This window comes from Papilio polytes, unplaced genomic scaffold, assembly GCF_000836215.1.
Source record: "Papilio polytes unplaced genomic scaffold, Ppol_1.0 DF823901.1, whole genome shotgun sequence".
Taxonomy (NCBI): Eukaryota; Metazoa; Arthropoda; class Insecta; order Lepidoptera; family Papilionidae; genus Papilio; species Papilio polytes.
Genome location: NW_013525303.1, coordinates 531164 through 543005, shown reverse-complemented (window position 1 = coordinate 543005; position 11842 = coordinate 531164). Strand labels below are relative to the sequence as shown.

The 11842-nt window shown below is 35.9% G+C and overlaps 1 protein-coding gene across 1 annotated transcript in view; it reads left to right on the top strand.

The window, feature by feature from the left end:
• The window catches only part of LOC106102799 (rhophilin-2), a 48220-nt gene extending 36378 nt beyond the window's left edge, over window positions 1-11842 (top strand). The window contains exons 2-13 of the mRNA XM_013282383.1: window positions 674-678; window positions 940-1107; window positions 5387-5540; window positions 5818-5959; window positions 6636-6727; window positions 7324-7473; window positions 7992-8141; window positions 8327-8405; window positions 8810-8905; window positions 9860-9965; window positions 10505-10629; window positions 11137-11842. Coding sequence (XP_013137837.1) covers window positions 674-678; window positions 940-1107; window positions 5387-5540; window positions 5818-5959; window positions 6636-6727; window positions 7324-7473; window positions 7992-8141; window positions 8327-8405; window positions 8810-8905; window positions 9860-9965; window positions 10505-10629; window positions 11137-11726 — 1857 coding nt within the window. The 3' untranslated portion in view covers window positions 11727-11842. The remainder of the gene's footprint in view (window positions 1-673; window positions 679-939; window positions 1108-5386; window positions 5541-5817; window positions 5960-6635; window positions 6728-7323; window positions 7474-7991; window positions 8142-8326; window positions 8406-8809; window positions 8906-9859; window positions 9966-10504; window positions 10630-11136) is intronic.

Genomic DNA, 11842 nt, shown 5'->3' with positions numbered 1-11842 from the left:
ATGGATGGATGTTTGTTAGAGTTTGTAACCTAAACGGCTGAACGGATCTCGATGAAATTTGGCATATTTGGCACTTTTTTTTTAATTCCACGTGGACGGAGTCGCGGGCAAAAGCTACTTAACTATAATGCCCTTGTTGTTTGTTATGCTGTTCCGTGTGGGTAGTGAATTTAATTCTGTAATCTGTTAGCTAATAGAAAAAGAAACAGGGACTTCGTTCGATATGCTTTAAAATCGACCATTGCGACGTAAGTAGTCACATCCCTAAAAATGACTTTTTACACTTTTTTACAAAGTTCTGAAGACGTAATATCCAAGGTCAAAGTTCGTAAACCTAACCTCAGGGGTGTTATGGTTCGCTGCGTTTCTGTTTGTTTTTTGCATTGTTAAAGTCAACGTTCGGAAGTCTTTGTTTTGACCGGAAATTGTTAGTGAACTTAACAGGTTTTGCGTCTGTCTTATTAAACAGAATAAGACTGTTCTCAATTTGTTATTATTTTTACGATTAGAACCGATAGAAAATATGTTTAAAAAAGTACACACAATTTTATAGCAGCAAAAGATGTCAAATAATAGCAGATAGCGGGATCTTTTTGTTTGCACTCAAAGTTACACGTCCTTATTACGTTTCCTCTTGATAAGACTATTCAGAATTAAGACATAACATAATTAGGACATGTAAAGTCAATTTGAACCTTATAACTATCTAATAAAGCACAATTTTGCGATTAAACCCGCTTCTCTGAGAAATCCTAACCATCATCCACTTGCTCTTATCCCTTACGGAGGGTCGGCACAGTATGTGCTCTTCTATACATCTCTATCAGCCGTCATATTTGAATCCACGCCTTTCTTAAGCATACCCTCTTTCACACAATCCATACTTTCTTCGGTCTTCCTCTACCTTTGTAGCCATCCACGTTCAATCTTAACACTGAGAAATCCTGATCAATGTTCGCTAAACGAATGTTTATTTCAGGCGACAACGAACCGCAAGTTACGTGAAACGGTGGCACTGGAGCTGAGCTTCGTCAACTCCAACCTGCAGCTACTGAAGGAGCAGTTAGCGGAACTCAACTCTTCCGTTGAACTATACCAGGGGGACAGGTTAGTAATAACTCGCTGTTGCTAGCGACTCCGTCCGCATGGAATTTAAATATAGCCTAAGTTACTCAGTGATAACGTAGCTTTTTAATGGTGAAATAATTTTTTAAATCGGCCTAGTAGTTTTTGAGTTATTTCAATACATATAAAAATACAAATCTTTCTTCTATTTTTATTTTTTCATCAATATAAACACTGCAAATTTTTTATATAAATCCATAGACAGTAAAGAGTATTTTCAGCCAGTGACATGTGTAAAAATTTTGATTTTCATTGAATTCAATCATACAAACATCTAAATTTAAAAAAAAAACGCCTTCCGATGGCATTACCACAAATATTCTGTGTTTATAAAAATCTAGTGAAAACGCAAGTGGTTAGAAACCTAATAGCCTTATACCGCGTTTGGTTTGAGTTAACGTGACAGCTTTCGACAGATAACCAAAGTGGAGATGTTTCTTTAACAGGTTAGAGTAAACTCTCTAGAGATTTATCCACGGGAAATTGAATTAAAAGTATAACAAATATATTAATACAACAACAAATTATTACCTTACTCAGCGATATCGTAGCTATTTATTGGTAGAAGATTTTTGAAACCAGCATAGTAGTTTTTGAGTTATTACAATATTGCCCGCGACTTCGTCCGCGTGGTATTAGAAAACATACGAAATACATAAATAACAAAAAGCTACGAATCCCTATGGAACCGGACATTTCTCGGGGATGAACCTTATACCATGTGTACTTCAGACTCTGTTTTATATCTGTGCCAAATTTTAATAAGATATGTTGAACCGTTGCAGAATGATTAAGTAAACGTTAAAAAACCAAATTAATGAATCCCACGGGAACCGTAACTGTTGCCGGGATAAAAAGTAGCCTATGTGTTCTTCCAGACTATGCTCTACATCTGTGCCAAATTTCATGGAGATCCGTTCAGCCGTTTACGCTACAAACGCTAACATCCATCCATCTAAACTTTCGCATTTATAATATTAGCATGATTTACATGATTAATTTTACAATGCATCTCGTTTAGTCATTCCGATGACAAACGCACACAACAGAAAGCGTCTCGAATCATCCACGATAAATTGCTCGGCGAAATCAGATGGTTTTCGATTATTGCGAAAATATTCCTAAAGATGGCGCTCATCTGTTACACTTTTCAAACCAATAATTTGTGAACTCTCTAATTACTGAGAAAACTATTTCTTAATCTGTACTTACTGCCGCAAAGTTACGGGACCACTAAGTATCCCTTAGTGTGTACACTCTTGAGTAATATGCAGGTCTTGGATTCGAATCCCGCCGTACCAATGTGAGTTTCGATTTTTCGAATTGTTATATGTACATAATTTACCCGACATTCTTACGGTGAAGGAAAACATCGTGATGCCTGCACATGTCGGCGAAGAAATTCAAAGATATGCGTGAAGACCAACCCGCAGTGAAGCGTGGTTGACTATGGCTTAGTCACCACTTACTTAGGGACGTATAGTGAGCTGGTAATACTAGAATAAGTAAAAATATATTTGTTCTATGACTAGAAATATTGTATAACAAACGTTACGAAATCATAGTTAAAACTTTCTCGCATCAATGTATTGAATATAATCTTTACATATAAATTCAATAAGAATGTTAAATCCTTTGAGACATTTTTATTGCGGCAAAATTTTTGGCGCGAATTTTATGTTACGCAACCGTCATAGATTATGTATTCTTAATCAAACGAATGTTTTGTATTTAGTCTTTGCATTTTGTTGTTTAATCTTTTTTTTTATTATCGACTTAAATTCAATTGTTGATTTATTCATAAAATAGCTTTGTAATTTATTTTCTTATCGTAAATTAAAACAACGACAAAATAGTTTGTTATTTAAATATGTTTTCGATTTTGCATAGTAGTTTTAATTATCTAAACATTTGTCATTTATTTGTCAGTTTATAACAAGTTTTATTCGATTTTAATAAATCGTCTAATTATATTACATCCTTAGTAAAATCATCCATTTGGTTTTTAGTTTATTTCGAACTTACACAGGTTTATAAAGCCTACACTATACTAATTATTTTCTTGCTACTTTTATAAACCACGGCCTATTATCAACATTGTACCCTATTACAGCTTCGTTTGAAACATTAACTCTAAGTAAACGTCACATCCATTCCAGTCTAATTATACGTCAGATGTTAGTTTTTATACTTAAGTGGTATATTTTATAAGGCGCATAAGTAGTTTTTAAGTTAAATTAACTTGTCCACTTTTAACAAACAAGTTCAATAATTATTCTGCTGGAAATCATTCTGGACTTCTTTAATCTATGACGAAAATGTGTTAAAGAAATTATTTTTATTTTAAAAATTTATGTGAAATAGTTTTCGAAGAATACTCTTTCCTAGAATTTACCGTTAACAAAATTATTAAGCAAGAAATTTAAAATTAAACCGTACCCTTGTCGGATTTACAAAGAAAGTGTTGCCACATCGTCACTTTCTAATCGCTAAAAATTACTAAATGTTTAAAACAAAATGGCAGGTTAATTTTACACGACAATTTTTGATGAATCAATTTCGTAGAAACTTTTCCAGAACATTCTCTTATAACACTAGCTATCTAATTAATACAATTGTTTTAAAAAATTTCAATGAATATTGTACACAATACAATTACAATGGCCGCCATGTTTTAATAATAATAATAATAATAATAAGTCATTTAATCCATTCAGAAGGCAAACATCATACACTTAATTACACAGTTGACAAAAATAATGACGGAGGAAACGAAAGTTTTACAAACAACAACAAAATATATACAAATACACAATAATAAGCATCAATCAAAAATATCATAACTTTCAATATATTTTTTTTTAACTAAGTTTGCTATGCTGAATGGATAGGGCCTTTACTCAGCTATGTGCTTATTACAGTATAGCAATAAGCGCTGGTATTCTGTAAAAGCCTTTTGTGGCAGTACGTCAGTTGCAGCAATTAATAAATAAAAAAAAAATTATAGTCATGTTTATAAGTGAAATGGAAAAGAGAGGGAAAACAAAATAAAGCAAAAAAGTGGATAATAACTATACACTAATATCTATACTGTAAAAGGCGTGTTTAATTTATATGCGGAAATAATGAAAAACAAGTATACGAGAAATAGTAACACAACAACCGAATAATAATTTGGAAACGAATAAAAAAATAAAAAAACAAATAAATAAAAGAATAATAAAAAAAAAACGTAAAATCTTCCGATTGTTGTTAATATTTTATAAGGTATATGTCTGATTAAAGCGTTCATATCAATTTTTGAATTTCCATCAAAAACAATCGCAATTTGTTTTTGAAAGCGTTTTTGGTGCGCGCGCTCTTTATAGGTGGCGGGATGTTATTCCAACACTTTGTTGCCGCATATCTAAAACTACGCTTTACGCTTTTCGTTTTTTGTTTATAAGATTTTGGCGGGAACTAACATAATTTTCTTAATGTAACATATTAAAAATCATAAACAATAATTTAGAAGCAGTCTTGTATATGCAATGTACAGCAATTCATTTTTATTTACAATCAAAGATTTATTATTGAAGACCAATTCCAATAAAAAGTACGGATACAGAGTGAAAATGGCTGGCGTATAAGGAGCGTATTTTTTGTCGTAATGAATTACATCCCGCTAGTTGATTGATGGATGGTGACGTGTGATCTATTCCAAGTATGGATTAAGTCATAAGCTTTAGCGATTTTCATATTTAATAATGTGTTTCTCTATTATTATAACTATAGTTTCAATGGCCCAATCTTACTCTTACTAAAATGTACGAAATGTGCGAAAGCTGGTCTGTTTGAATGGATGTTGGAAGGTATCTCCTACACGACTGAAATTTAGCAGTCTGGAAGAACACGTAGGCTACTTAACCTTTATTAATTACGCGAAAAAAGCGCTTTCCGCGTATAAATTAAACCACACTACACCTTCATAATAATGTCCGGTATTCGGTGATTTTTTATCATATTTTATCAATGCACTATACACCTTATTGCTTTACGATAAAGTTCAATTTGCAATAAACGTATGATTATGGAATCAAATTTGGCATGAATTTACAACCAGAGGTTACAGAACTGAACGGTGTAATAATTAGAAGGTTGCATTTTATAGAAAAAAAATACTATTAGCCATTCTCAATTCACTTTAATAGCCGAAAATAGTTACATATATCTATCTCTTTCTAGCGTACTAATAATCAGTATATCTCTCTTTGTTCCGCAGCAAAGAATGCCTTATGCCTATGATCCCGCTGGGTCTAAAGGAGACGAAGGAGGTGGACTTCCGAGAGCCTTTCAAAGACTTCATCCTGGAGCACTACAGCGAAGACGCGGCAGCTTACGAAGACGCCATCTCCGACTTTATGGATATGAGACAGGTATATTTCTGTCCTTATCACTCTTACGTTGATTTGAATGGGGACGATCAAGGGGGGGGCTAGTAGTAATTTATTTCAAAATGCCATGAATGTGGATGGCTATAAAGATAGAGGAAGACAGAAGGTATGGATGGATGTGAGGATATGTTGAAAGGAATGGATTCAGATATGACAGCTGATAGAAATGTATGGAAGAGCAGCATTGTGCCGACCCTCCGTAGACATAAGGTTGATGATTACCGGATTTATTCGATTATGTTATCTGTTGCATTTACAGGCTATGAGAACCCCAGTCCGTTCTACAGTGGGCGTAGCACTTTTATTCAAGTATTACAACCAGCTGTACTTCATCGAACGTCGCTTCTTTCCTCCAGACCGTTCTCTGGGGGTCTACTTCGAGTGGTTCGATTCATTAACTGGTAAGAAATGTTACTAAAGACGTTACAGTTAAAAGGGAAACCAAACCCTTTTCTTACCCTCCCAAAAAAGGGCTCGCCATACAAAAACCGGTATCTAAATAGTAGTTCTCGAACAAAATTGTTTCGAAGTGCTAAGGTCATTGCAACGTATAGCTGTTTCGTTTCTGTTCTCTGTATTTCATATCTTTTATCGCACTCATGTAACGAAATTTGATTAAACGTGACTTATGTGCTTTCGTTTTCAGGATTATTCCCAACCGTCACCCTGCTCTGTCCCCACGTGGAGACAAATAAGATTTTTTTTTGTCCCACCTGCAATAAGGAGACGGTTGGAACTTATTTATATTTCAATAACGATTCCAACTATTCTTAATGGTGATAGTGAGACTAAAAGGTGGGACGGATAAAACTTTTTATTCTCACATGGGTCACAGCGGGGTGACGGTTGGGAATAATCTGGTTTTCGTTTTGTCTAGGTTTAGAGTAGGCGCATACTACTAAACTATCGCACAACTGTTGTGCGATTGTCGATTGTTTCACAACTGTTTAGTTGCACAACTAAAAATCGATTAGTGTCTTCATATAAGCTCATAGGAATCAAAGCAAGATTCAACGCTCTTAAATTGATTATTGTATGTATTTTTCTTACTGTAATTGATGTTTTTATGTAATCTAGGTGTACCATCGTGTCAGCGGACGGTGGCGTTTGAGAAAGCCTGTGTGTTGTTCAACATGGCTGGCATCTACACACAGATTGGCGCTAAACAGGTGATTTTAATAGTTATAGTTACTTATTAATTACAATACACTACGATAATTTGCCCTTATGTTGTCAAGTGACTTTATTCAATTATAAAATATAGCTGTTGCTCGCGACCTCGTCCGCGGTGAATTAAAAATTTATAAAAATGAGCAGAATCTGAGAATTATGGTAGTTGTTGAGAAGCAAAATGTTAGCGTGGTATGGGATTATTCCCAAACGTCACCCCGATCTGCCCCACGTGGGAACAGATGAGAAAAAAAGGTTTCATCCGTCCCACCTTAGACGACGAGGGGACGGTTGGAAATTATTTTATTTCATAACGGTCCCTCTTTCACCATATTAATGATAGTGGGACTAAAAGGTGGGATGAAACTTTTATTCTCACGTTGGGAATAATTCGTGGTATGTACATTTTATGACGACAGGATGGGGACTTAAACCAGAAAGTGTAATGTGGACTACAAAAGTAGAAGACCGAAGAAAGTATGGATTGTATGAAAGAGGATACTTAAGAACGATTCAGATATGACGGCTGAGATGTATACATACTGACGTTGCTTAGAAACAAGGGCAAGTTAATGTGTTTTTAATGTTTTTTTAGGAACGTACAACATGCTCCGGTCTAGATGGCGCGGTGGACGCACTGCTGCGTGCTGCGGGCGCACTTCGCTATATACATGAGAATTTCACTAACGCGCCTTCGGTGGACCTCGCTGCTGACACTCTGCTAGTACTCGGGACACTAATGACGGTAATAATCTATATCTTATTGTGTAGATGGCGCTGTTTTAAAATGGTTAATTAGATATAAGCGCATTGAACAATAGATGGCGCTGTTTTCAAAAAGTACTTGATCTGGAGATGGTATTAATACCACCAATAATAAGTAAAACGACTAACTTTAAAGTTAGTCGTTTTTTTAACGTTATTTTCGTATTGTACATGTGTAAAAACTGATATTTATACATGAACAGGTTATAAAACTTGTTAAGTGCCAATTTAAGTTTATCAGTAGAATGTAATCTTACTATCTTAAATGAACTTCTCAACAGATCCAGATATCTATTAAAATTTGGTATAGATTTACTAAATGGTCTGGAAGAAGACATAGGCTATTAATTAGTTTTATTTTAATCCAGCGCGGAAGTAGCTTTGCTTATTTTAGCACTAAATAAAAATTTAATTTCCAAAACAAAAGGCGCTGTTTTAAACACTAAGTATATCTAAGTAAATCCGTACCGATAGATGATAGTAATATGTTTGTTACAGGCTCAAGCACGCGAGTGTTTATTCGAGAAGCTACAACTACAAGCGCGGGAGGCGCGCGGCGAGGCGCTGCCCGCAGACCTCGATATGTGCCTAGACTTAGCACAGGAGAGCGCGCAGCTCGCACACGTCTACAAACAACTACACGATAAAGTAACAAGTTTGCTAAATACCCGCATCGTTCGCTAGATGGCGCTCTTGTTAAATTTTCTCGTCCATAGATGGCGGTGTTGCTAAAATTTTAATTTTTGAACTTTAAGACCTTTACACACTAAAGATATTTTAGATCGATAAAAAGTCTTTATTTTGTTATAAATATATTATTAAATAACTTACAGATGCAAACTGAAGGTGTATTCAACTACGTGCCATACTCGTGGGTGTCATTAGTCCATGTCAAGACTGAGTTCTATAAAGGTAACTAATAAGCACTTTAAAAATATTACCTTTTTCTCATTCTTCTACGCAGAAATAAGAAAGTTAGCATACGGTTCTTCTAGACTATATTATACCTAGGCCAAGTTTTATCCAGATCCGTTCAGCATATAGAGGTTATTTTTGGTGAGCATTGCCGGGCGACGAAGTAATAATTTATCAAATAAGTACATACTTAAATAAGTACTACAAGTAGTTTGTGCTACAAACGCTAACAAACATACATCAAAATTTTCGCATTTATAATATTAGTAAGAAGTAAGATAAATATAACTTCACATCCTACATAACAAAGTTTTTTTTTTAATCAAAAATTCTTGGCTTATTATTCTACTATACTATATTATTTTTATTATGTATAGTAATTTATTGTAATGTGTTTCCAGCACTGGCTCACCAGTACTGCGGCGTGGCGCTGCTGCAGGCGCCGGGCGCGCGCGCAGACCGCCTCGCGCAGCTGCACGCCCCCGACCGCACGCAGGGTAATGTCTCTACCCTGCCTACACTTAATACATTAGAAAGAAATACGTTTATAAAAAAAAAGGAATTAATTCGGCATGTGCTGCGATGCTAAAACAGAACACTGAGTTGTACAGAATAGAAGAAAAAACAAGGCATTATTCCCAACCGTCACCCCGCTCTATCCCCACGTGGAGACAGGTTTCACCTGCCCCATCTTTTGCGACGAGGGGACGGTTGGGACATATTTTATTTCATAACGACCATCTGTCACCTTGGTGATCATGGGACTAAAAAGTGGGACAATAGAAACTTTATTCTCAAGTTGGGGCTAGCGGGGTGACGGTTGGGAATAATCCAGAACATGTACTTAATATTACAATAGTCACAAATAGAAAAAAAATTAATATAAATAATTCTTATAAACACCTGTGACTAAACTATAAACAGACTAACTTTGCCCGCGACTCCGTCTGTGGAATTAAAAAAACTAAAGTGGTCTATGTGTTCTTCCAGACTGCTCTACATCTAATCTAATTAAGGCCTAATTTAAGTCCCTTTCCCTTTACCACCCTTTTCTTATAAGGAGAGGATGGGAAGAGAAAGTGGATTTGACGGTGGAAGAGATGCATAGGAAGGGGAAATGTCCTCTTTATGAGCGTCTCCTCCGTCGTATAAGGCAACGCATCTGCAATTGCGGATGTCTATGGGCAGTCGCTTCGCTATTTTGGCGGATTCTAGTGGCCGCTTTGCCACCTTGTTATAAAAAAAAAATCTTAATATAAATGCGAAAGTATGAATGTTTGTTAGAGTTTGTAACCAAAACTGAACTTATCTTGATAATTGTCATAGAGGTAGAGAATATTCTTGAAAAACACAAAGTTATTATAATTTTTTTTTTAAATCACATGGACAAAGTGGGCTGGTTACATGTTAGTAAGGTTTTTTATAATTTTTTTTAATGTTTTACCCTCCAGGATGCAATAACGTGTCGGAAGTGGAGCCGACAGCGCTAGGTCGTGCTCACCTCGCGGAGGCACTTGCTCTGTACGAGGAGGCGCTGCGGCTGCAGAGGATGTGCAGGTCAGTCTACTTCTGTAGACATGCTACTTAGAGTTATTTTGTCTAAACGAATCACACAACATTACCAACTAGCTGTTCCCGCGCGGCTTCATCCGCATGAAATTGTGAAAATTTTATTTTATTATTTACATTTGTCGAATTATCAATAGCAAATGTCAAAATGACAAACCTTAACTGTCTTGCTTCCTTGATGTTGGCAGCAACTTATGTTCTCTTTCCCACATTAGGGTTTTTATCCAAAATATTTACCCCCTAAGTTTAATATCGTGAAAATATGTACCCTAAAGCGTAGCGTAAGCGTAGGGCTTTTTATTAAAAAAAAGAATTATTCAAAAATATGCTGTAATTGCTGACATCATAGACAACAAAGAAGTGTGTGTTTACGCTTTATTATAATAGTATAGAGTATAGACAAGGCAATTTACTAAAGAACTATAGAATATTCTGTTTTCAAATATGATTGATGTTGGTTATTTAAAATATATTTAAGAATTAAACGAGAAACTCTGTCTGATAAAACTAGTAATATAATATTACAGAGAGTTGCGCGGCAAGGAGGCGCTGTCCCGTTGTGTGACTGCGCAACGCGAGCGCGCGGCGCGGGCCCGCGGCGGCAGGGAGGAGCCCGACTTCGCTGACATCATCGACGCTCCAGCGATACTGCGTACGTCAACAAAACATATAAAAAGTACCCCACAACTAAATAACTTTACAAAATCCACCAATAGATGGCGCTGGCGGCGAATTAAAACGCGCTGGTAAAAGTTCACGGATCCATATCCACGGTCCATAGTTGGACAGTTGCGATGGCCAGTCATAAACTGTATGGGCTAATGGTGCGTTTACACTGTGCCAGTTGCTTGCCAGTCCAGTTAACTAGTTGTTAAGCGCTACTGTCTAACTGTAAACCGGGCATTACTATTTTTCTATTACATCTCTAAGTATTTTGAAAAATGGCATTTAACTCAATAACTATTTTAATTAATAACTAGCTATTGCTCACGACTACGTCCGCGTGAAATAATAAGCCTATGTTACTCACAGATGAATTACCTTTCTAACGGGGATAGATTTTTTTAAAATTGTCCCAATACTTTTATGAATAAATACATAAAAAAATACAAATCTTTTCTCTTTATAATATTACTATAGATTATTCTATAAATTACAGCTGCATCAAAATTCGAACTAGCATTAACACCACCCGACTTCGCTCAACACCGAGTAGAAGACCTATTCAAATCTCTAGGACCTATCGCGGTCTTCTCCGCAAAACGACACTGGAGCGCGCCACGACTTATCCAACTCCAGAAGAACACGGAGAAGAGAAGAGAAGCACGACGGGACAGAAGGAACAAAGAAGACAACCTGAGAAGACGAAGCGACAAACGAGATCATTCAGAAGATAACAGCACATATTACAATCAAAGAGACGAGAAGATTCTAGACGAAAAAAGAGTGACGAAACAAAATGGCGTCTACATAAACAGTTATAATAATAATAACTACGATTACCATCATAAAGTTATCGAATACGAATACGATTTCACTGAGATAGAGAAGGAATCTAAATTAAAGAACGGAAGAGAACGGAAAGAGTTAAGAAGAGTGGCGAGTGAGTATAATGTGGGAAGTAATAAAGATGAAGAAGGTTTTGGCTTCACAGTGAGAGGAGACGCGCCTGTAATTATAGCTGCAGTTGAACCTAACTCTTTGGCTGATGTAAGTTATTTCAATTATAACTTAATCTCTTATTCTTAACTTATATGCCCTTAATTGACCTTAACTTTTCAAGTTTACGACAGAATGTTTCTAAGCTTTGAGTTTGTATAATTCTAGTATTTCATCATCGTCTCCCCTGCCTTATCTTACTCCCG